Source organism: Arachis stenosperma, chromosome 7 (genome assembly GCF_014773155.1).
Source record: "Arachis stenosperma cultivar V10309 chromosome 7, arast.V10309.gnm1.PFL2, whole genome shotgun sequence".
NCBI classification, from domain to species: Eukaryota; Viridiplantae; Streptophyta; class Magnoliopsida; order Fabales; family Fabaceae; genus Arachis; species Arachis stenosperma.
Genome location: NC_080383.1, coordinates 14,328,671 through 14,356,579, shown reverse-complemented (window position 1 = coordinate 14,356,579; position 27,909 = coordinate 14,328,671). Strand labels below are relative to the sequence as shown.

Sequence of the window (27,909 nt, the reverse complement as noted above, 5' to 3'; positions counted from 1 at the left end):
TATCATACACTTTATAAACTCTTAACAAGATAGTTCACCACAGACATTCTATCCTCTTCCCATGGAAGCAGATCAAAAATGGAAAATAAAATTTTTCTATCAACAACCTCCACCAGATAACCTATTATGTATTCATTCCTAGCACTTATCTCTTCTGGACCTAAAATGTGTTGTGGTTGTGAATACCAAAACAAAGAAAACTTTTTACCGAGGTGCTCGTCTAGGTAAAAACAAAAAATTTCATCTACTAATTTTATTTTAAGGAATGTTTTTTAAAAATTTTTGAAGGAGGATTCATACAATTTGAAAATATCAAACTCAGGAGAGCTATTCAGATTAACCCAAACCCCTTTCCAAATTTCTTTAACTTGAAATAAAGAAAAAAAACAACTCAATCGAAGGTTTTATTTCCAAAAATTAAATTAAATTTTCAAAACACCTCAAAATGCCCAACCATTTAGATGAAGTTGCGACGGAACACAGTTTAGTTGTTTTAAAATATCACATTCAAACCCAATAAACAACAGTTTCACTCAAATTTCTTCTAATACACAACTATATGCATGTAAAAGTATTTAGAATAATTTTTTCTATGAAAAATGCAGTCAGCCTTATTACATGATAATAATTCAACCTACACACCAGACTCTGCCCTCACCAATTTTGATGCATCTATTTTATCTACACTACCATCATCCATGAATAAAGACCCAAAATTTTTACATCCTCACTAACCCACTTGTACAAACCATCATCCACATCTTTCTATATTCCCTTTCCCTTTTTATTGACCATTGTTTTTTAGAAAACAAAAATGAAAAAGATGAAAAAAAGGAGGTACAATAAACAACAACTAAAGCTCACCTCTTTTACTCATACTTTTATTACTCTTTTTTCCCACACGTTTTCAAGAAAGAGAAGTTACCTTTATGAAACCTATTCAGTTCCATCACAAAACCCTAACTATTGCTTCATTTCAAACCAACGGCCCTGATTGTATTGGAAAATGGAACGGTGACCTCTTTACGTTTAATGACAATACTATATTTATTTCATTTATTTCTTTTTTCCACTTATTTTAAACAAGTAAATTGAACTGGGAGCTCAATACCTATAACTGAAAGTGCCGAGTTATAACTTATCATTTAAAGCTCAACCTGCTTTATCAAAATATCACCAGGCCAAACTTGGGAGCTATGATATGACCGTTATAACTCGGTTATCAATAAAATACTTGAAAAATATAACCGTTTATACAATTACTGACTTGAGTGTCGAAGTACCTTTTGTAAATATCCACCCCTTGTTCTCTTACCGCCAAACTATAACTCAACCTGACAAGGAACTTGTTATTTACCGAAAGACGAGCCCTCAAAAAACCATCCACATCAGAATAACATTAGTATCTTATAAAAATTAGAATCCTGTTAGGGAGACAATGAAGAATCTTGATAATGTGTACAATAGGCTAGTTATTTATCCTAATAGGGATAAATGATAAAAATTCCTCCACAGATTATCCTAAATTCAAAAACTCTCATTAAGTTATTTCACATCAAATTTTAAATTTCAAATTTCCCAATTTTAAATTTTAAATTTTCAAAAAATCCAATTAATTAATTCAAAAAAATAACCATTCAAAATTCTAATTTACCAAAATATTTCACTCCAATACCCTCTTCTTTTTCGACCGGTGGCCACCCCCACCTTCATCAATAATCATCCCACTTCACCTTCGCTGCTTGGCTTGCCACACGTCACTCACCCTTAGTAAGAATAACTATCCACTTAAGAATAAAAATAATCATATGCTTACCTAATGAATTGAACATCCAACATATTTTAATTATATAGAACTAAACCCAATCTAGTCAAAATAATCATCTACATAAAATTTAAAATAACCATCCGCATACCTACTAAAATGACCATCCTAAATTGACCATTAAAATAGAAGAAGAATGAGATGAATAAACAGAAGAAGCAACTATGATCATCCAACAATTTAATTTTTATTAAAAAAAGAAAAAGGTGTATAATTTGACACATGAGTCTTATGATTTGATGTAACCATCAAATAAAAAAATGAAAAAAAGGAAAAAAAAGCTTGAACAAATGAGGAAAAGACAACGACGGTCGGTGTGAGGGGGCTGTAACACCAATGCGACCGTGACCCGTCCAACGGTCACGCCTTCAACAGGCTGACGAAGGAGGCAGGAGCCAGGCAGACGTAGGGCGCGCACACCATGCAGGTTACTAGCGCTGGGACGGGCCGGCACTGAAAGACGAGCGCGCGCAATGGGTGAGCGGTGTAGGACCGGGGCCGACCAAAGCAGCTACTGCCAGCGAGGGGAAGACGCGCGCGAAGGAGGTTGGGCGCTACAGTTCCGATCGGCACTGATGAAGGCTTTAGGTCACGCGGCGCCGCGGCAGTGGATGTTAAAGGCTACAACAGCTGGTGTCTATGGCAGTGCGGCAGATGAGAAAGGATGGAGAGGGAGAGAGAAAGGGAGAGAGAGACCGGTTGGAGGTGTTTGTGACTGTTTGGAATCCTTATTTGCTTTGTATTTGAAATCCTTATTTTCTTTGTACTTAAAATTGGAAATAATTTTGTAATTAATTAATTTAATTATCATTTGATGTTAATTTCAAAAACACTACTTCTGTTCTTGAATGAATAACCAGCGCCGAGTAGTTTTCTTCAACGCCGAGCTATTATCTCCAAAGATCCAAATCTTTTGTGTAGAGGGATGTCACGTTGTGGAGAGTATGAACAAAAGGGGAGTGTACCTGCAAAAGGCACTCCGATGCTTAAGTCAGTATTGTGTGTTTGTTCTATATATTCTAAAGGTGAGATATCATACCTTTATATACAGAATGGGTCATCGTCAGTTACGCTTTCTGCTATTATTGTTATCAAAAGGTAATAATGTTGTATAAAAATGGTTTGTTGTGTTCAAATGACTATATTGAATTGTTGTAACGTTTTAGCCAAGTTATGACTCTTGAAGCCAATTTATAGCTGGTGTAATGGTCATATCATAGCCCCCAATTTTAGCTTGCTGTTGGTAAAGTAGGTTGAGCTTATTGATGGCTGAGTTATAATTTGGCATGTATGATGAATATAGGACTCCCAGCACAACATACTTTATTAACAAAGGATAAGGTGACATGTATGATAAATTAAATGAAGATTGTGGTGTAATAAATGAGATGGTGCTTGGGAAGTTGCACTTGTGTTGTTTGGGTTTACCAAGAGATCTGAGGGGTTTGCCCTTATTTCATCTAACGGTTAGGATTTTTTGTTGGAACTGAAGTGGTTTTGGGTTTGCATGTGTTCGATTACTTTTGGAATCCAGATAGGTGGCATAGGTTTTGTTTCCTTATTAGCAAGGAGGGGTTCCCAAAAATAACTATGAGCAAGAGAGGTACGTTGCTACTATTTTTGGTTTTGTGTTCTCTGCTATTTTTTTCTTCTACTGAGAAATGGAGAATGAAAATTTGTACACGGATCAACCTCTAGTAGAGGATGGTTCCTATGGGTGGGTTAGTGACGACGTTAAGATAAGTGCGTCGTTGTTTGTTGATACTGATAGTATGGGTGAAATAAATGTTCGTAAACTTGTTAGAAAGGATTCTGGTATTCGAGTGGAGTTGCTGTCGTATGCGAGGTCTGATCGGGTGTTTCACAGAAGGGGAGACTTCGAGTTCTTCTTTATGCATAGTTGTGTACTAGAGGAGTTGCGTGTGAAACTTCCGTTTTCTAAGTTTGAGTGTGTTGTTATGAAACAACTGAACTGTGCACTGTCACAGCTTCATCCAAATGGATGGGGCTTTTTGCGTTGCTTTCATATTCTGCTTGAGTTCTTGGAGATTAAATCGTCTCTGGAACTTTTCTTTTCCCTATTTCAAGCAAAAAAGGTTTGGAAAGGGGGTTGGGTGAATCTAAATAGCACCTTAGGTTTTTCTATTTTTAAATTATATAAGTCTTCTTTCAAAGACTTTAAAGAGATATTTTTGAAAGTGAAATCTGTTGAAGATTGTTTCCCATTTTATCCAGATGAGAATGTATTCCTTTATTTTGGTGTTCTTAACCTCAACATATACTTGGTTCTAAGGTTATCAGTCCCTAAAATGAGTGTGTGATTGAGTTTTTAGTAGAAGCTGTAAAGGAGGTGGGGTTGATGACTGTTTTCGATTTGCTTCCTTGGGAAGATAATAAACAGTTTGTGATTGAATATTTGGGTAAGTTTTTGAAGTTGTATTATTATTTTTTTTGTCATCTGATAGTTTGTTGCTTTTTGGACAAGAGAGAAATATCCAGGAGTTTCTGCCTCAACTTTGAGGGCTCGTTTTAAAAACAAAAACTTAGAAAAAAAATTTCTTCATCCAATCCTGATAAGGGTGGAGTTGAGGGTGAGATGAACCAACCTTGACAAGGACGGAGAAAAGTTATTCTAAAGAAGAGAAAAATCAATGTTGTTGATTTGGATGGCTCCAAAGGTGTTTCTGAAAAGGGGGTGGAGGTTTCTTTAGAGGAGCTGATGTCATTTCTGAATATTCAGAAAAGGTTGCAAGGCTTTGCCGAGGAAGTCGACGAGTCGTCATTATGGGGAAAAGATTTTTCCTACATGGTCGTTGCTGGTAAAATTGGGCAATCATCAGCTGACAAGGTCTTGGCTGAAGAGGTTGGGGATTTGACGATCGTTCAGTTTATGCGGGTATGTGATCTTTGGTTTTTAATGTATATCTTTATCTTCTTTCTAAGATACGGATTTGAATTTGGTAGGTGGTTAGGTTACGGCTTGCTAGCTTGGGTCACACTCAAGAAATTAGGCATAAAAAATAGATGGGGAATTCTGAGGAATCAAGCAGGTTGAGCGAGGAATTGGAAGCGAAGAAGATTTAAGTTGCTGAGTTAGAAGGAAAATTGGCAAAAAAGGAAAAGGAATTAAAGAATGTGCAGGATAAATATGACAAAGAGGCCGAGTTATTGAAGAAAAACGAGATTGACCTTTCCACCATGTAAGAGCAGATGATAGAGGTTACCGTGAAGATGAAAGACTTGAAAAAAGGTAAACAATCCGATATTCTCAACGCCTTTCTATTGCCTGATCAGGATCTGTCTCAGATAGACCCTGGAAAAATAGTTTGTGACGGAGCCTTAGTTGAGGACAAGGATGTTGTTGAAAAAGGGGATGATAATTTAAATCGAGATTCTTGACTTTGTAATAGTTTTCATTCTTTTCTATCTGTTTCAGATGCTTTGACATTGTGCCATGTTTGGCTGCTTTATCACTGCTGATAACTGTTTTGTTTATTTAGGATTTGAATTTTGTGGTATTGCTTATGAAGAACAGTTTATTTGATTATTTTGATTGACTGTATGTTGTTGATAACTGTTATTTAATAACAGTGAGGGATCTGTTCCCACGAAGTTGTTATAGGTGGGATTTTTCTGAGATATTGATTGATCGAATAGACATTAGTTACGATTAAAAATCGTTTTTAGTTGCTGATTTTGTAGTCATCGGAAGTATAATGGTCGGTTAAAGAAATTGAGAAACTGAGTATATATTATATGAACCTTTTGTTCAAAGGTGCAGGTAGGCTGGCCTCGTTAAAACCTTTCCAAGAAGAAATGTTCCATGTGCTGGGTATAGGTTTACCGTCCAATGTTTTCAGACGATAGGCCCCATTTCATATAACCTCGGTGATTCTGAAAGAGCATTCCCAATTGGCTGCAAGTTTTCCGTGGTGTGATGGTCTGCATGCTTGTTCAGTTCTTCTTAGGACCAAATCATTATGTTGGAAAGATCTTGGGTTTATCCTTTCGTTGTAACGCTGAGCTATGTTCTATTGCATAGCTCAGTGTGCTACCTCCGCTGAAGACTGAGTTTCTTCAATGACATCTAGTTCATGTTGGCGGGTTATTTGGAGTGTGCTGTGATCGCCGACTTGTGCTCGGAGAGATTCTTGGGAGATTTTAACTGGTAACATTGCTTCTGAGCCATACACTAATTGGAAAGGTGTTTTCTTTGTTGTGGAGTGGACAATGGTGTTGTTGCCCCAAATGAATTCTGGAATTAATTCGACCCATAGACATTTTGCATCATCAAGCTTCTTCCTTAAAGCATGTAGGATGACTTTGTTGGCAGTTTCGGCTAGGCCATTTTTCTGTGGGTGTTCCACGTATGAGAAGTGGTTGTTGATTTTTAGTTACCGCAAAAATGTTGTGAATCTTTGATCGGCGAACTGATGACCATTATCGGTGATAATGTACCGAGGTATGCCAAATCTGCAGATAATACTTTTCCAAACAAAAGATATAATTTGTTGTGATGTTATTTTTGCAAGTGGTTGTGCTTCTATCAATTTCGAGAAATACTCAATTCCAACTATTAGATATTTTACCTGTCCGGCTGCCAAATGGAAAGGGTAGAGGATGTAAAGTCCCCACTGATTGAATGGCCAGCTAACCTCAGAAAAGGGTAGAATTTCAGCTGAGAGGTGTGTGATTGGACTATGTTTTTTGCAGCTTTTGCAGCTTCTTACCTTTGCCTTGCAGTCTTGTTGTAATGTGTCCTAAAAGAAACTTGCTCGCAGTATTTTTTATAACAACTTTCGGCAAGTGCGAGATCAGCCTCAAACCTGGAAAGGCATTTTAGCAAAGGACGAGAAAACTCTTGTCTATATAAAAAGTTGTTATATATAGTGTAATAAGATGCTTGTCGGTAAAAACGCCGTATATTCTCGGTATTCTCAAGAATAATTTCGGTATATAAGTAATGCATGTAAGGCGTCCGCCAATCTGTATCCTGCACAATACTTAAAACATCGGTTAGATCAATGCTAGGTTGTAAGAGTCTGGGCTGATATAAGGTGGAAGTTTGCGTCTGTGTGCTGGCGAGCTTTGATAATATGTCAGCTCGGTTGTTGTGTTAACGAGGTATGTGAATGATTTCTATTTTGGAAAATCGGGAAATTCGTTTTTTGACAATTTCCAAATATTTTGCTAAGAGTGGGTCCTTTACTTGATAGAGAGTATTTACCTGCTGCACAACAAGTAAAGAATCACAGTATACCTATAAATCTGAGATCTTAAGATCGGCGGCAAGCCCTAAGCCGACAATTAGTGCCTCATATTCTGTCTGGTTGTTGCTTGCTTTGAAAGAAAGGTGTAATGATTGCTCTAAAATAAAACCATTGCCATCTTTTAATAAAACTCCAGCACTACACCCTTAGAGGTTTGATGAACCATCAACATATAAGATCCATTGTGAAGTGTTTGTCATTGTGATTAGTATGTGGAACTCTGCTAAGAAATCCGCAAGGTATTGGGACTTTATTGAACTTCGGCCTTGATATCGGATGTCGAACTCAGAGAGTTCGACTGACCATTTTACCAATCGTTCTGCTAGTTCGGGCTTTTGCAGTATTTCTCTCAGCGGCTGATCGGTCGTGACGTGAATGACATGGCTCTGGAAGTAAGGTCGGAGACGTCGGGCCGAGAAAATCAACCCTAGGGCGAGCTTTTCAATTTTTGTAAAACGAAGTTTGGCATTTTGTAGGGATTTGCTAATAAAGTAAATCGGTTGTTGCTGCTTGTTTCTTTCTGTAACAAGAACAAAGCTTATAACCGAGTTAGTGACAGATAGATATAGATAAAGTGTTTCCCCTGGATGGGGTTTTTGTAAAATAGGAGGTTTGGAGAGTATTTGTTTTATGTTGTTGAAAGCATTTTCACATTCCTCGTTCCAAATAAATTGTTTTTTCATTTTTAGGGTTTGGAAAAAGCAGAAAGATTTAGATGTTAAATAAGGTAAAAATCTAGAGAGTGCAGCAAGTCTCCCTGTTAGTCGTTGCACTTCTTTTATTGTTTGTGGACTTGCCATCTCCAATATAGCTCGGCAATTTTCAGGGTTTGCTTTGATTCCTTGGTTAGTTAACATGAATTCGAGGAATTTTTTGCCTTGTACCCCAAAAGCAAATTTCTCTGGGTTAAGTCGCATGTTATATTGTCGAATTTGGTTGAAGATTTCCAAAAGGTCCTCTAAGTGATTTTTGTCAAGCTTTGTTTTTGCCACCATTTCATCGACGTGAACTTCTAGGTTTCAGCCGATTTGATCTGCGAATACCTTGTCTATAAGGCGTTGGTAGGTTGCCCCTGAATTTTTAAGTTCAAATGGAATAACCTTATAATAGTAATTTTCATATTCAGTGATAAAGGCAGTTTTATCTTGATTAGATGGGTGCATTAAGATCTGGTTATCACCAGAGTATGCATCCATAAAGCTTAATGTCTGATATCCTGAAGCATTATCTACTAAACGATCTATAGAGGGTAAAGGATAAGCGTCCTTTGGGTATGCTTTGTTGAGATCGGTGAAATCAACACACATGCTCCATTTAGCGTTATGTTTTTTTTACCATCACGACGTTTCCCAGCCATGTTGTAAAACAGATTTCTTGAATGAAACTAGCATTGATCAACTTCTTTGTCTCCTCCAGAGAGGCTTGTTTTTTCTCGGCTCTGAGGTTTTGCTTGTTCTGCGCTATTGGTCGGAAAGCAGGATCCAAAGCCAATTTGTGAGAAATAATTGATGGGTTTATCCCTGGCATGTCATCAGGTGTCCATGCAAACAAGTCGGCGTGTTGTTGTAAAAATTCCTAAAATGACGCCTTTTTCCTTTGGGCTTAGTGTGGTACCTACATAAGTAAATTTGCATGGGTTATTATGAAAATAAATTTTCTCCATTTCCTCGGTTGGAGTTGGTCTTTCGAGGATATCAGCCCTTATGTCGAGGTCAGCAAGATGTGGAATCTCGTCCGAACTACAGACGTTGTTTATTTGTGGCGTCGGAGGTCGGCTGGATCTTTTCAGGATGGTGTTGTAACACTGCCGAGCTTCTCGATTATCACTGTGGATAGTTCCAATAAGATCGTCCTGCACAGAAAACTTAACACAAAGATGAATGGTAGACACAATTGCACCGAACTTATTTAAAAAAGGTCGGCTGAGTATGATATTGTATGGACTGAAACAATCAACTATTAAAAACTGAACGTCTAAGGTTTTTAATAAGGGCGGCTCACCAAGTGTGATTTTTAACCGCACAAATCCCAAGACATGGACTCGTTCACCTGAGAATTCGACTAGGTCGCCAGTTGAAGATTGTATGATGTTGTTGCTCAGCTTTATTTTTTGGAAAGTAGAATAGAAAAAAACGTTGGCACTACTTCCTAGGTCCAAGAGTGCTTTACGTACTAAGAGATCTCCAAGTTGGATGGTGATGACGACTGGGTTGTCTAGATTGATAGTGCTTGCATTGAAATCCGATATCTAAAACATCATTCGAGGGAAATGTAATGCAGGTCGGCCTTCAATGGGGTGACCCTCTACCGATAGCATGGCTCGGTATGAGCATTTTTGTGCCGAGCTTGTGATTTCTCCACCTGCAAAACCACCAGATATACAGTTAATTACCCTTCATGGCTGATCGTGGTGATTGGAAGTCGGTCTGTCTTTGTCTCGGGAGTCTTGTCCTGTCGAGCTGTTGTCATTTGGGAATGGTGTGCGGTGTTGCATGTGGTCGCTTATGTACTTGTCCCAGTGACCTTGCCGAGCTAGTTGCTCGAGGAGGTCTTTTGCAATGACACACTCATCAGTAGTGTGTCCATATTTCTGATGGAAAGTGCAGTATTTTGATTTGCCCACGTTTTTTGCTTCTGCATAGGTGCCAGCCTTCTTCGGGGGTTTTATCAATTTAGAGTTGAAGATTTCTTTGATGATGTCATCTCATTTCGTGTTGAATTAAGTGTAAGAATCATAACGAGGTGTTGGCTTAAAGCTCTTTTTGCTGTCACGGGTTCTTTCTTCATCTTTGTGCTGAGGTTTCTCCACTTTCTGAGCTTGTCGTAATTCCTCTATGTCCGTTTGTCCTTTGGCTTTCTCACAGAATTCGGCAATAGTTTTTGGCTTGGCCACAGCTATTGCTTCTTGGAATTTGCCTGGTCGAAGTCCACTTTTGATGGCGTGGAGATGCACTTCAGGATGCAGGTATGGTATGCTCATGGTGATCTTTGTGAAACGGGTAATATAGTCCTTTAGGCTCTCATTTTGGCCTTGCTTAATTATATTGAGATAGTCGGAGTCATGTAGGTAGATTGCAGATCTAGCAAAATGATCCTCGAAGAGTTTAGCTAGTTACTGAAAACGAGAAATAGAATCTGCATGCAAAAAACAAAACCAATCAAGTGCAGGACCGTATAAATAAAATGAAAAACAACGACATAAAACGGAATTGGAAACACCATTGACGATCATTATTGATCGAAATTTTTTGAGATAATTCTTGGGATCTCCCAACCCATCGTAAGGTGTTAAGGTCAGTGGTAAGGTGAACCTCCTGGGCAATTTAAAGTTCATAACGTCGGTCGTGAATGGTCCAATAGAGTTGTCGGGTTCGGTGTTTTCATTTTCTGGCCGAGCTTCCTCATTCTGTGGACCTCGGGTTTCCTTGTTTCGTGGCTGCCGACCTTCCTCGTTTCGAGCAGTTTCGGAAACATGTGTTGCATCAGACTGGTGCTCTTCATCTTCGTGTTGATCACGACGATCATTATTGTTCTCAAGGCGAGCATTGGCTAATTCGGCGATCTGATTTGTCATCCTCTAGTTTTTCTCTGTCATTCGCTGATTTGCCTCCGCCATGCGTTGGTTTGCTTGTTGTAATTCCGTTACCATCCGAAGAAGCTCGGATGGGGTAGGGGGAGACGCATCAGCCATGGATAAACGTGAAAATCTTTGAGGCCAATGATTAAGAGAAATTGTATATTTTTGGCCCTCCCTCCAGTGCCAATATGTTCTTGAATGAATAACGTAGACGTAACTTTAGCTCTGAAGATCGGCGCCGAGTAGTTGTCTTCAACGTCGAGCTATTATTTCCAAAGATCCGAGTCTTTTGTCCAGAAAGATGCCACGTTGTGGAGAATATGAACAAAGGGGAGTGTACTACAAAAGGCACTCCGATACTTAAGTCAGTATTGTGTGTTTTTTCTATATATTCTAAAGGTGAGATACCATACCTTTATATGCAGAATGGGTCATCGTCGGTTACGCTTTCTGCTATTATTGTTATTAAAAGGTAATAATGTCGTATAAAAGCTGTTTGTTGTGTTCAACCGACGATATTGAATTATGACTCCTGAAGCCGATTTATAACTAGTGTAACGGTCATATTAACTCCCATTATTTACATTGTATAGTATACACTAATTACATTGACTCTTTGTACTTTCTCTAAAAATGGTGAACTATCTTGGATATTTTGAATTCAAGGAACCTGTAGTATCCATCGTATGAAACGTTTATATTTGAACTAGGGGTGCACATGGCTCGGCCCGGCCCGAAAACTCGGCCCGACTCTGAACACTTTAGGTGCTAATTTGGTGTGATTTCACCGGATTTAGGGTCGGGTAAGGGTCGCAAAAATAGACCCGGTCATTATTTCGGGTCGGGTCCGGGCTATAGCTCGGGTCACCTGAAGTTGGCCTGATCATCATGCACAATTAATATTTTGTGTTATTAGTGATGGATCATTACCATTATTATGTGGAATTTAAGTATTGTAAACTTTAATATTTTGTGTTATTAGTCATTATAAGACTATAAGTTAATGTTTTATGTTTAGAATGCATAAGATTTTAGACTAATGCATAATATTGTGTTATTTGTATTGATTTAAATATTTCGTGTTATTAGACAATTATTAGTATTAATTGTGGTTGTGCTTTAATTTTGAAGAAAGGTTGGTTATTATTATATTTTTCTAAGTGAATTTTATCTTGTCAATTAATGGTTGGAATCTTGAAAATTTAGATATTTTTATATGCTACCTTACAAAAAAGTATTAACGTAATGTAATATTAATGGTCCGATTTTTACCCGGTTTTCACTCGGTATAATTGTGGTCCAAAAGTGTATTAGTTTCATCAGGTTTAGTGCATGTTTGGGTGCCATTATTTTGTTAAAAAAAGATCTTTTTTCAATGAAAAAAGATCTTTTTTAATTTTTTAACGTATTTGGCAAATTTCTAGTAGTAAAAGTAAAAGCACTAGTAAAATCAAAAAAAGATATTTTTTGAGAAGCTGTAATTTACATCTTTTTTTAAAAGATCTTTTTTTCTTAAAAAAAAGATGTTTTTTATGTAATAAATAAACAAAAAAATACTTTTATATTGTTATACCCAAATATAATTGATAGATAAAAAGACTTTTTTACATGAGATATCCAAACATAAAATTACTTTTACTTCTCTATAAGATCTTTTAAAAAAAGATAACTCAAAAAAAGATCTTTTTTTAAAAACTCATCCAAACAAGCCCTTAAAGTCGAATACGAATCTAATAAATAAATTCAGTGTATATTTCAAAATGAATCTGGATCACATTAAACCCAACCTCACCTGACCCATGCCCCTAATTTAAACCATTAATAGAGCAATATCGACACTATTTCGCTGGCTAGAAGATCTTCCTTCTTAGCAGTAAATTAAAGTGTCGGAAACATTGATTGAAAAAGATTATGAATCTCATCCACTACAGCCGCCCTTTTAATTGGTCCAACTCCATTAATCAGTTGAAAAGAGATGGATCGGATATGCTTTTATCTGGGGGGTTTTATTAATGTTTTGTCTGCATGCATCCAAGACTTAAAATTAATTAATAAAATAATAAATTATTAATTTTATTTATGAATATTTAATATGTTAAAACATTTATTAAAAAATAAAATTAACATTATATTTATGAAAGATGAGTTGCGATAAATAAAATTATTTAAATATTAAAAAATATCAAAAATTCTTAAATTATTTCCTTTTAACCTACAAAAAATTTCAATTAATATAAAAAAAACTAAGTTTTAAATATGTGATGATATAAATTAAGTTACAAAAATATGATGTGCCAAAAATTAAAAAGAAAGTTATAAAATCCATATTGTATTTATTTTTTTAAAGTTATCCCACCTTGTGAAGGGTTTCTTTTTTTTCTTTTCTTTTTTCGAATATTTTATAATTTATTATTATTGTTACTACTTATGCCAAAAAAAATGTCTTCAAGGTTAAAATATTTTACTTTTTAAATATTGGCAAAAATGTAATAAATAATAATATTAATATCACATCTTATGCATGATAGATTTATTAAAATATATTAAAACAGCAACACTTGTAACATTTATTTTTTTGGAAACATTTTTTTTTACATAAATATAAACAAAATTGTTAAGCGAAAGCAAAAGATGAAACACAAATTTGTACAGCACAAAAAATCAAATTCATGCAAACTGAAATATTATTGTTCGTCTTTATTTGTATTTGTTGGTGTACGAAAGTGATGGAAATCAAGATGTATGGGAACTTAGAAAGACTACTAAGTTATTATGATCATATATTATAACGATACATAATCTTAATTTTATATTATGTAATCGTTTGAAAAATAAAAAATTTTAGATTGATTTTCTAAAGAAATTAAATAATAAGAGGAATACTACTATATTAACTAAATATATAAATAAAGAAATGCATATGATATTCTTATTATCATTAATATTATGACTTAAACATAATATTCTATCAATGAAGAGTTTACAATATTAATAAGTGCTAATAAGTTTAACGAAGCAATTTAAAAGCGTTAACGTGACACAGGCGGCACTAGGTGCATGAATTAATTACCGACCAACTATTTTATGCCCACGTTATATTGTATACCAACCGGCCGCTTGGATTTAACCACGTTTTCAACTCAAACGTTTTCATCGTTCATTTTATAAAAATGCAAAACAAATATAATACTCAATTTGGTATAATAGCCCATCTGTTCTAAGCTTATTTATTAGTTTGCTCTTTGAGTTTTGTACATAACAGTAAATTACTTTTTTTACGAATTAATAAAATACTTAAGTCTACTATTTAATTGTTTAATAACTAGCTCACATGATATTAAAAATATCAAACTCATCAATTTATCATCAATGCACTAAATTTTACAACAAAAATGTTATGTACACATTAAATATTAGTTAGTAAATTAATTATTATATATTTATATATAAATATATATATATTATTTAAATTATTTTTAATTTATATTTTTTTATCTCAATATATATTTTATACACACAGCTAATTTAATAACTGATTTTTTTAGTACATATATGACACGGTTGATTTTATAAATATGGACGACTCAATTTAAAGTCCATTAGAAAACCAAATTGAGTTATGTCACACGGTTAACTACATATAAATTATTTGTAATTTATCCTTGATGGTAATATCAAAGAAGATTGACTACACATCAAAGATATTTCCTCTCTTATTTGGTCGAGACTTGCACAAACGATATTAAAAAAACTGCATACATACATAGGTGATTATAAGTGAAACCAAGAGGTCCAATTAAGCATTTTAAAATAAACATGCTTCGCAAAAATCCAAAATCGCCCATCATATATTTTTTTTTGTGTTTATATATATTGTATGTAAGTTTTTTTCTTGGTCAAATCAGCTACCAAATCTAGTATGGGCGCATTAAATTAATAAAACATAAAAAAACTATTTTTTGAAAAAACATATATTTTATATATAAATATATTATTTTATTATTGTATTGAATTTAATTTCACTTGAATATCAATTAAATTATCTTTAAATTTTTAATTTTATTAATTCAGTTTTTGAAAAACCTTGATATTTACTTTTTGGCAATAAATAACAGAATAGAAATAACTGAAAAAGAATTAGAAAAATGAAAAAATGGGTTAAAAAATTGCTACCAAGAAGGAAAAAAAAATCTATCATGCTGATACCACTTTTTGTGCTATAAAAATAATATAGATGGTTATATTTAAAAATAATAATAATAATAAATAGGTTAAAAAATTGCTACCAATAAGGGAGAAAATTTTTTTATCACGATACCATTTTTTTGTTATAAAAATAATATAAATAATTATATTTTTAATATTTTTTTAAAATAAAAGTTTTTTTGGATAATTTTTTATTTATTTTATACTATTTATTTTATTTTTAAAATTTATTAAAAATAAAATTTTAGATTTTTTGATATAAAATTTTAATATTATATATTATTTTTTATTTTTTAAAAATTTAAATAAATAAAAAAATAATATAAATAGTTATATTTCTAACAAAATTTTACCATATAATAAAAAAGAAGAACTTGCCCACAATGAAGAAGAAGAAGAAGAAATTGCGACCGACAAGAAGTAGAAGAGGAGTTTGCTGTGAGTTTTGTCACTCTCGTGAGTTTTTGAAAAAGAAAAAAAAAAGATTTCATGTATTTTGAGCGTACTTTTAATAAGATTTGTAGTGATAGTTTTTCTAATATTTGTATATGTGTGGGGTCATTCCGTATTTTCATACAAATAGTAGTTAATTGGTGGTCGATTAAGTGCATCAAAAATATCAGTGTTCTAATTATTTTAATCATTAATTTAAATTATAAAAAATATATATAATATATATTAATTAAAATTAATAGTTAAAATAATTTGTGTGTCAGTACTCTCCGATATATTTAAAATATTTTCTATATATATATAATGACTGAAACTTAATTCGGATAAGAGCCATAATCTTCTTAAATTTTTTATAAAAAAATTAATAATTAATTTAATTAGTTTAAATATTTTACTATAATTTAAAATACTCAATAAATTTAATAAATAATACTCTCTTTATCTTTAAATTCAAATATAAAAAATTAAATATTTTTTATTTATTTAATTTATTATTATTTTATATTTTACTATTTATTTAATTTAATTTTTTATATAATAAAAAATAATAGAATATTCAATAAGTATTAATATTATTGTATTTATATAAATTGATAAAAAAATTTAATAAATATTATAAATTTTAATATTTGTCCTTCTAACTTCTTTTTTTCATATTCTATAGGATATATATTCAAATTTTTATATAAAATAATAATGAAAAATCAAAGAAGTGATGCATTTTTTAAGAGGAATGCTAATATTTAAGAAGGAGAACATATAATTTTTATAATATCAACACCTATAGATAATTTTTCTACTTTAATGAATTACGAAAAAAGTGAGATACAACCTTTAAAAATTCAAAAAGTTACATATAATGAATTTGACCTTAATTTTTTGAAACGAGATCCTAGAAACGGCTTTAAATTTGACAATATTACCCAAATCACAGAGATGAGTTTAGACGAGCTTATCTTAAATGGAATCAATATTCAAAGTATTTTAATAATTATTTTCTATTTGACCCCAAAAATTTTATTTCAAGTTCCGCTACTATATATATATATATATATATATATATATATATATATATATATATATATATATATATATATATATATATATATATATATATAACATGACTATTGACTAATCATAAAAGAAGTTTTCGGAAAATAAGAAATATCTGGAAATAAATAAAGAGTATATATGTAATATTATTCTTTCACAATTACAAAAATCACACTGATACATGTAAAATAATCAAGTAGTACGAAAATTAAAGTGTTTTTTAATAAAATAAAAATCCAAGTTTGTTTTTTCCTTAACTAGCCAGTAAAATGTATTCTAAATTGATAGAACATCCGTACATGCACACATCCCTAAGCAATAATTTCAAATAATAATCCCAATGCATGCAGAAATAAAAGTGTACTTATAAAGAAGGCAAAGTATTCTATCGAACTTTCACGGAAATCTCCTCTCCATGGAATTGTAAAAAATAATTATAGATTCGCTTCAACCTAAGATTATATATATATATTTTTTTAACAAATTTTTAAATTTTAAAAACAAGTCCGAACCTAAAAAAAAGGCTTAGTATCTTTAGAAAGCAAAAGAAGTATCGATAAGAAAAAAATAACTTATTATATAACTGATAATAATTAAGTTGTCCATGGCTCTGAATTTAACCTTGCTCATCCATAGCAACCATAATATTTTAAACTCAATAAAATAAAACTTTAAGTCTCCCAATTTAAAAACCAAATCATTTTTACTGAAAATGCCGATTGTCTAGTAAACGACGATGCTCTCTAAAATTACGAGTGTTGATTTTTATGAACAAATATTGATGTCTAGAAAATAACATGTACGAATATGATGATGATAATAAAGATTTATTTTAAAAATATAAAAAGTTTTGCTAAAAATATATAAATATAAATTAATAAATTAAGATAAATTTATAAATATTTATAAATGGAGTTCTTTACATGAATTCCATAGAATACTTTGCCTAGAAGGATTAATAAATTTTGGTTTCATGGTTGGTTTTGCACTGTCACACACATGGCAACTGTCACACAGAGAAGGCTTGTGTTGTGGCTGGCTGGCCCTGAACTGTGAGACACGTGGCTGATTCCAAGCTACATTGTGGTTACTGAAAAATTCCCAAAAGGATCTCAGAACTTGGACACATCCACTCACCATAGTGCCAAAAGTTAGCACTCTCAAATTTATTATTTTCAATATCATATCAAGTGGCCTCATGTATTATATTCTTATTCTTCCATTATTAAATCGGATGTAAATAATTAAAAAATTTAATCATTAGGTTGATTTTTATAATTTTATTAAATTTATTATTAAATTTTTTTAATTAAATTTTATATTATTTTTTATTTTATAATTAAATTTTTTTATATCAAAACTATTAAAATTAACATAATATTTCTCTAAAAAATATATAATTAAAAATTTAATTATATTTTTATTTTAGATATTTTTAATTCACGAAAAAATATTCTATAATTTTAATATTTTTTATATTAAAAATAATCTAATTATAAAATTAAAAATAATATAAAAATTTAATTAAAAATTTAATAAAATTATAAAGATCAACAAAATAATTAAATTTAATTAAAAATATTATAAATATATTAAAAATAATTATTATATTAATTAGTCGTATAAAATACATGTTAAAATATAAAATATTTATAATAGTTGATTTGACGGTTAATTTCTAAAACATATATATATATATATATATATATATATATATATATATAGTCAAAACTCATATATACACATATAAGTATTTCTTATTCAAATGATTAATATTCGAATGTGAATAATAGTTAGATAATATATATTAGATTTTGATGTAATTAAATGTTCAAAATAATAGATATTTAAAAATAAAATAAATGAATTTCATGCTCATCAATCTACTAATAAAAAATGTATGTTAAGTTAAAAGTTAGTACAAATACAGCACAATTGTAGACCGATTCCTCTTTATCAAGTACTTGTATTCTCTTAATTGAAGCTAAGGTCCAATATAGTAATATATACTCTATTAGTCAAACAAATTAAATATCTCACAGGCCAAAATTAAATGTGCTATTAGCTAGCTTAGCTAGTACTTCAATTATTATTATTATTAGTAATTATTATTTGCAATGACAATCCACACCACCATGTATATATATAATATTAATGGTTAGGATGATATTATATTATGCTGACACAAACCGACAAATCACAATGGCGGTTGTGAGATTCCTGGAAGTTGGTTTAAACGGAACTTTTTTTGCAATCAGATTATCTAAAACCTAAGTTACAATATATTATATAAATAGGAAAATGGATTCCATAACATATAATAAGGTTCAAGTAGCCTTAACAATATTTGGTTTAGGATATGAGACAGTTCAAGATTAGCTAAACAGTTGAGATTCTATGGAACCGACCAATTTGGGATTTGAGGAATCAGAGTTATTCACAGCCTACATACTTGCAAAAAAATGTAAATACACTAGTGGGCGCTATGCATGCCTTTCTTGTTATTTCTTTAATATTATTAGGATCTAAGTTTGATAAGCAAATATTTAAAAAAGCGAAATAAAATATGCAAATTAATTAAAAATCTTTTTACAACTATGAAAATATATTACATTTCATGTCATTGATAGCACCCTAAGTGCAGTTTGGATGAGAAACACTTAACCAATTAAGGAAATTAAATTGGGACGTTCTAAAAATATAAATATAAAAATTAAATTATTTTTATTGTAAAATATTTTTTATGTAGATAAAATAATACCTACATAATTTTTTACAATCTTATTTCATATATTATTTTTTGGATTATATATTTTCATAAATTTGTAAAAGAAATAAGTGATATTATCAAAATAAAAATAATATTTTTTTTATTAGAAAAGATTTTTTTATGGAGCTTTAGTTAAGTCATCGGAATTCTTAATTATAAGATTCAGATATCAAGAATTCAATTGAGTCATGAAAGTTTAAATTATATTTAAAATATTTAATTATTTTGTTAGTCTTTATAATTTTATTAAATTTATAATTAATTTTTTTTATATTTTTTAGTTAAATTTTTACACTATTTTTAATTTTATAATTAAATTTTTATTAATGTAAAAATAATTAAAATTAAATAAATATTTTTTTATAAATTAAAAATATTTATAATTAAAAATTTAATTACATCTTTGACAGTTTGATACATATTTTTTAAAAAAATATTCTATTAATTATAATATTTTTACATAAAAATAACTTAATTTTAAAATTAAAAATAATACAAGAATTCAATTAAAAAAAATACAAAAATTTAATTAAAATTTTAATAAGGTTACAGAAGCCAACCGAAATTAAACCTATCTAAAATGATTGTAAATGAAAAATAATTTAGGCTCTCTTACAAGGATTGAAGTGATATATTTTGAGTGATTGCAATAGTAGGAGACAAAATAATCGGATCAGCTTGCAATAATCTGTCATATATTTGCATTTGCTTACTTCACGGAAGACCACACACCACGAAGGAACCTCACTCCCAAGGATTCTGCTGCGATTTTAAGAAAAATCTTTGAGATCTTTGGTAATCTCTTCATTTGTTTGCATCACATGTTCTTTTCTTATTTGGATTTTGGGATACTACTCGTTTACTAGCTAGCTAGTTTTTCCATTTCAGATATAATGTGACTGAATCTTTAATTTCACATCTCTTGATTATTATTATTATTATTATTATTATTATTATTATTATTATATGTCTACCATTCCAAGAAAGCCTCCCCCAAAAACCATATCAATGCTCATCCATCTATCTCATAGATCAATATGGGACAGTCCCACGTGGCTTTGTTTACCCTCGCCAACAAAACCCTTCATCACCAAGTGTCACAAATGCATTATATTGGAACTATATGATATCATTATAATATCCCTAAAATAAAAACAACAAGATTGTCAATTTGTTCGACGAAGCCTCACATCCAATTATTTTTATATAAAATTATTAGTTAAAATTTATTAAATAATTTAGTATATTTAATTAAATTATTATTAATTATTTTTAAATAATAATTTTATATAAAGATAATTGTTTGTGAGTATTTATTGGTTTGTTCGGTAGTAGACAAACAATAATAAAGCTATCTAACGATGAATTGACAGTAGTTTTGATCTAATCTCTAACTACTGTACATCACGCTTATTTTTTATTTTTTAATTTTTTAAAGTAATTCAACTTCCTTAGTATGAGGTTGCGTTATTATTGTCATCAGCTTCAAATTCATTTAATAATGGGGTGATGATTTAATCATTTAAAGAAAATTTGATGGTATACGCCATCATCTCTACTTCTTTGTATTGTCATATTAATATAAGCACAAGTGCAATGTAAAGAAGCATATAAATAAACATCATTATCCCTAATTAGATTGAATATATCTATTCTACATTCTTACTACTATTCTTTCATCATCTACTACTATTTTGTTTTTAATAATTTCACACTATAGAAAAAATAAAAATATGAATCATCATAACAGTTGTTAATGAAGATAAGACGAAATGATTTGTTCATCTATTCCAAAGTTTGTTTAGAATAAAAAAAGAATACATGTGCTAGTGATATTACTACAATTAAGTTAAAGTCTAAACATTATTAATTACCTATCATAATTTTTTATAAGTGGATTTCGTACTTCAAAACCGTACTTTCAGTTCTTTGGCAGGATAGCTTATGTCTAACAACATGCTGAGAGAAAAAGTGATTATTTACATGAATTTACCTTAGGATTATCAAATAATTTAATATATTTAATTAAATTATGGTTTAATAATGTTTAATTATAATTTTTGTATAAAAAAATAAAATTTAATCTAAATTTATATGTACAACCAAAAATAAAATTTAATGCAAATATATTTGTCACGTCTAAATCAATACTATTTGATTTTAGAGCATTAGTAGTGGGACATATTTTTGAAATTATATACATACAAAAAATATATTATATTTTTATCACCTTATTAAGTGGATAATTAAGTTCCTAAAAATTTAAAGAAGTAATTCATAAATTCTTATGATTTATTTAGAAGACACTTAAATTTCAAAATACTATAATTATAGGACTAAACTGTACCTGTTGTTAGGGGAATATATACGTGTACTCTGTCATTTATGTAGTTGAGTACTTCATTTTGTCCCTTTCAAATCATTCTCCACAATAAAACAAAGGCATAATTTCATAAGATATATGCACTAAAGTAACAATAACATTAACTAAATCCTAATAATTCAAAGTAAAATCACTTTTAAAAGGAACTAGAACTACTTCTAAATTATTTTCATTTCTAAATTTCTTTACTTAATTATTAAGTCCCAAAATAAAAAAATCTTTATTGCCCTAACCAAAAAATAACTCTCTCAGTGAAAAAGGGTCACATAGTAAGACTACAGGAGGATCATAAAAAATCACACATAAAATGCTAGTAAATAAAGCAAAGATCTTATTTAGTGTCTCGGTGAATTTTTGGCACCAAATTAGACGTCATTAGGGTCCTATGTTATTGTTAGTGTGAATAAAGGAGATGAATGAAAAACCTTTACTCACACAATGGTGCAAGAATCTATTTGTCCCAAAAAAATTGTTTTTGACACATAAGAATGCCATGTTATACGTAGGAATATAATATTACATGTAGGATCATCATCACGTTCTATATTGTCAAAAATTTTTGCATAAAAGCCAGAATATTGGTAGAAGACTATGAATAGAGGTTGTAATGATATTATGCTTTTATTAGGGAATGAATAGGCAAATTTAATAAAATTGTTAAGAACCGAAGTGAAATTTTACGCTAAATAATTGTATGTAAATAGTTACCACGATAAAAATTAAAAAAATTATAATAATAATATTTTTATATAAAAAAATTAATATTTTTTACCACGAAGAATTTAAAAAAGCAAACCACGTCAAAATCTAAAAATAATAAAATAGATTTAAGAAAATATATCATATAATATCATGCTATCTTGACAACTAAACTAGGATGGAATTTCAGATTTTATAAATTTCATCTCACATCACAATTTAAAAAAAAAAAGAAAAAAAAAAGTATATACCTTTGAGACAACCAGAGAGGCTGATTACATTACATAGTAGTTTAAATAATAATATCTTAGTTTAAGAAAAGAAAAAACCTCCCAAATTAAGGCAGAGAGAGAGAAAGAGAGAAATGAGAGATGGGTGACCAAGTTCGATGCATGAACCAGGACACGCACACCGTCCTTTACCCTATAAATACCACACAAATACCCACTCTTTTTCTCATCTCCTCACTCAATATCACAAAAACAACCCCCAGAGAGAGGGTGGAGACAAAAATCTCCTTTATATATCCAAACCAATCCCAATTAATAGCCAGACACACAAAAACAATGCCTTCTTCAGCACCCACTTTGGTTTCAAAATGCACCATCTTTCCTGACCAAAAATCCTCGCTCTCAAAACTCAAACTTAGTGTTTCAGACCTTCCTATGTTATCCTGCCACTACATCCAAAAGGGATGCCTCTTCACCCAACCAACTTCCCTCTCTTCTAACCAACTAATTCCACTCTTGAAATCCGCCCTCTCACGAACCCTCTCCCTCTTTCCCCCTCTCGCCGGTCGTTTAACCACTGACTCCCACGGTTATGTCTATATTTCCTGTAACGACGCCGGCGTCCACTTCCTCCACGCCGCCGCACCGGCTCTCAATGTTCTCGATCTTCTTTCCCCTCTTGACGTCCATAAATCTTTCAGAGAATTCTTCACCTTCGATAGAAAGGTTAGTTACAGCGGTCATTACTCCCCGATTATGGCCGTTCAGGTAACCGAGCTCGCCGACGGCTTCTTCATCGGAATTTCCGTCAACCATGCCGTCACTGACGGAACCTCTTTCTGGAACTTCTTCAACACATTCGCTCAGGAATGCAGAGGAGCCAGTAAGAGTATCCGGAATGTTCCTGACTTCCGCCGCGACAGCGTACTCATCTCCGACGCCGTCCTCCAATTGCCGGAGGGCGGGCCGAAGGTGACGTTCAACGCCGACGCGCCAATTAGGGAGAGAATCTTCAGCTTCAGCCGCGAAGCAATTCAGAAGCTGAAAGCAAGAGCTAACAACAGAAAATGGACGGAGGGTGCTAACTCCGTTGAGCTGTTACGGAAAAAGAGTAACGACAATCTTCTACAAAAAGATAACGGTAACGGAAAGGTAACGACACTCCTCGAGAATTGGTTCAAGAGCGCGGTTGAAACAGAAACGGTTACAACTGTCGAGATTTCGTCGTTTCAATCCGTATGCGCGCTGCTGTGGCGTGCGGTCACTCGCGCAAGGAAATTGCCGGCTTCCAAAACGACGACGTTTAGAATGGCGGTTAACTGTCGCCACCGGTTAGAGCCGAAATTGGAACCTTTCTACTTCGGAAACGCGATTCAGAGCATTCCGACGTTCGCCACCGCCGCCGACGTGCTCTCGCACGATCTGCGTTGGTGCGCGGAGCAGCTCAACAAGAACGTTAGAGCTCATAACGACGATACAGTGAGGCAGTTCGTGAAGGATTGGGAATCGAACCCGCGGTGTTTTCCGCTGGGGAATCCCGACGGCGCGTCGATCACGATGGGGAGCTCGCCGAGGTTTCCGATGTACGACAACGACTTCGGTTGGGGAAGGCCGTTGGCGGTGAGGAGCGGTGGCGCGAACAAGTTTGATGGAAAGATTTCGGCGTTTCCGGGAAGAGACGGAAGCGGCACCGTCGATTTGGAGGTGGTTTTGGCTCCGGTGACGATGGCCGGTTTGGAGTCTGATCCTGAGTTTATGATGTACGCTACTGGACAGTTATGATAGTGTCAAACTTTAGAGCTCTTTCTTGCCGTTGATGTGGTCCCACGGGGAGTGGTTTCAACGGTTAAGATTTGATGTGGGGAGCCTGGGGGGCTGAATGGACGATACACACAAATAATGTCTCCCCCCATCCTTTGTGACATATTGTAATTGTTTTGTTTAGTATTTTTCTTTCTTCTGGTTGATTTTTTAACTATGATAATGTTGTAACAAGTTGCGGAATAAGAAATTATTATAAATTTCCTTCTCTTTTGGACAATTTTTAAAATTTTCTGAATTTAATATTTTCTTTCTGGAAAAGAAGGCTGCTAACACGTAATGAAATTCAACTCAATCACAAGTAATTAAATACTGAATATTAGCTTTTTCGATTCACAGTAAAAAAGATGAATTGCATCAAAGGATTTTTAAAGTCTTAAGTATAAGAGAATGAGATTTCCAAAAATGTAAAGAAATTTTGACCAATAATTAGTTAATAATGTTTAAAAATATAAATTAAAAATATGTTATTAAATTATTAGACTAAAATAATTAAGATAATAATTAAAAAATATTTAAAAAATAATAAATTTTGTTGAGGCTTAAATATATCTGTTAGTTTTATTAGATGCCATGAGCCTAGGAATAAAGAAGTCAACAAATCATGAAATATTCACGAGTAAAAACACCTTTTTCTCTTTTTATTCCTCAAGTTGATGAAGTGAAGAATTTTTTACTTTTGAGAAGAAAAATATAATGTTAACTCCTTTTATTCCTTGTTCTCTCATAAAAGTCTAAAACTGCCCCCTTAGCTTCTTCTCTTTTTTTCCTCTTCAACGTCGAATGATGGCATGAAAAGTCAGTATCTTGTGCAGTCTTTCTCCTTTGGACGACAACTAAATTTAGCAAGTAGGTCCCCTTTAATTTGGACCTCACTGGATTTAGCAATTTATATCTTGATCCCATGCACCTTACTGCTTGATATAATATAATGTCTTACATGTCAATATCAAATTAACTTTTTATATAGTTAGATGATTTGTATGAACCAAATTCAGATGTACAAAGTTTCCGGACACACAACAAGTTGGTCCCCTTTTTGCCTCGTGAATATACATTGCCCCTCACATTTTCTTATGAGAAAGTTTAATTTGGTTTTCGTTGACTCTACTTTTTACGGATATCGGTTACGAAAAGGCCAAAAAGGCACGCTCAACAATCAACATAAAACACCACAATGGATAAACATACATGCCTACAAATAGCGACTTATATAATAGGTGCATGTGACATAATTCAAATAATCAAATAATAATTAATCATGTATTATGGACACTAATGAGGTTGTTAGTTCTTAGTTGTAGCAACCATAGAAAAAAAAAATAAATCACAACAATATAGACATTAGACAATAATGATATGTTTTAATCATATGGCTGTAAAACCCTATTATAATAATTTTACTAGGTAAACAATAATTTTTATAAAATAATATAAATAATAGATTTTATAATTGACCTAATAAAATAAAAAAACACTTCACCTTTAAATTACCTCCTAAACCTTAATATTAGGATAATTATATGCACACCTAGTGAATTAAATATGAGCATGAAATTAATAATAATAATAATAATAATATGAGCATGAAATTAATAATAATAATAATAATAATAATAATAATAATAATAATATTAGGATAATTAAATATGCACACCTAATAATAATAATAATAATAATAATAATAATACATAGTGACATTAAATCTTGAAGGTTGTGGTAGGCTTAGAGAAGGGGAGTTGAATCTATGCCTTCCTTTTACAGTTGTTGTTTTGAACCCTTTTAATCAAAGTTGCAAAACTGATTCTGTTTGAACTCAGCAGCGGAAATTTATGAGACAATTTATTTTTGTCTCATGAAAATCAGAAAACAGAACATGACAGAGAAGAGAAAGCTAACACCAGCATATATCCTGGTTCGGTTGCTTTGTGCTATGCAACCTACATCCAGTCTCCTCCACAAATGTGGAAGAATTTCACTATAGTTAACAGTCTTACATACACCAATTTCTCACTCAAGTTCTAACCTAACTTGACATTGGCTATGCTAACACCTAACTATTTTCTCTTAGTGCTAACCCAACTAAGAAAGGGATACCAAACAGGTTCAAGATACAAGACACTTAACCATCCTAAAGAATTCTGAAGAAATAACTCTAGGCTTTTCTCTCAAGTGTGTCTCTCAATCTTTATCACTCATGGCTTTTTTCTCAAGCTTTCTCACAATGCCTTTTCACTCAAGAAATTACAGAAAGATAAGCTTAGAAAAGTACATTACAATCAGAAAAACATGAAGGAGATTGACTTCATCAACAGCCTCTGTGCTATGCGAAAAACCAGATTGGCAAGCCTTTGATTCAGTTCTTCATACTGGCGGAATGCACCTTTGAGTAGGTTACACTGTCCAGTTAGTCGAACTTCTTCAAAGAGCTCTCTCAGAACAAACTTTCAAACTCTGGTTTTCTTCCCCTTACCTTGAATGAACAGCAAGCTTCTCTTTTATCTTCATGCACGTTCCTTGGTTCTTCATCCAAGGTCAACACCTTGAGCCTTGAGTTTCACCAACTCACAGATTCACTTTTTCATTTTTAACATCAAAGAGTAACCTTTGCTTCTGACTTTTCCAACTTGTCCGAAAGCCATGAAGAAGTAACTGAACTTGTTTTCCAATGGTCAACCAAATCTGAACCCTCGAATACCAACTTGGTCCCCAAGTCTTGATTAAGACCGTAGATACACAGCAGAATAGGGCAGATAGCAACTTTCCCTTCAAAGCCATTTTCGGATAGAGCAGAGAGTAGGGAAGAAAGGATGAATATCTGATGCATGCAAGATGATATGGTTTACCTTTCTTAAGCTCGATTTAGCTTCTGTGTTACAAGCTTCAACTCTCTCTCTCTTGCTTCTTTGGTTAATGGCTTATGGAAGAAGCTTTTCTTCTCTTTCTCTTTCTTGCTTTTTCTGAAATCTTGATGTGACTTGATTAGAAGGAAGAAGAACGTTGCTTTTAGTTAAGCAAGAGAGAGGGAATTTCAATTCTGAAACCGGTTCGGGCTTGGATCGGTTATTTGTATGCATGGCCCGATTTGATTTCTTTGGTTTCTTCCTTTGCTTTTGCTTGGGCTCTTTATTTTGCTTTCAGCCCAATATTCTTTTCTGAATGCCTTTTATTCCTTTTGGGCTATTTACATTTGGCCTGCAACAATAGACTATTAGTTAATAAGTAGATATAATTAATCAACACTAATTGTTTATTTTGCTCAAAAATAATGTTTGTCATCATTAATTAATTTAGTTAATTTCTTAACTCAACAATCTCCCCCTTGATGACAAACATGATTTAAGCAATAATCAAAAGAAAATGAGTTTGAGTTAGGTTTAGAAAACTCCCTTTGATTTTATGTTGCTCCCCCTATCCTTTCCAACAGTAGCTCCCCCTGAATCCATGCTTTCCTCTTTATCCCTGTTTCACATTGTTCTTAAAGAAAGCACGGTAAAAAGTTGTGTACAATATATCTTGTACAATGGATATCAAATGAGCAACATCACATAATCAGCCCAATCATCAAGCTATTATCAGCAAACAAATTCAGCATGTGAAAACAAGTACTAGGATCTACTAT

The 27,909-nt window shown here is 32.1% G+C and overlaps 1 protein-coding gene across 1 annotated transcript; it reads left to right on the top strand.

Moving 5' to 3' along the window:
- The first annotated feature begins 22,703 nt into the window (after positions 1–22,703).
- LOC130941223 (uncharacterized acetyltransferase At3g50280) lies at positions 22,704–24,495 on the top strand. Its single transcript, XM_057869640.1, has one exon. The coding sequence runs from the start codon at positions 22,803–22,805 to the stop codon at positions 24,246–24,248; it is 1,446 nt and encodes a 481-aa protein (XP_057725623.1). The 5' UTR covers positions 22,704–22,802; the 3' UTR covers positions 24,249–24,495.
- The last annotated feature ends 3,414 nt before the right edge of the window (positions 24,496–27,909 follow it).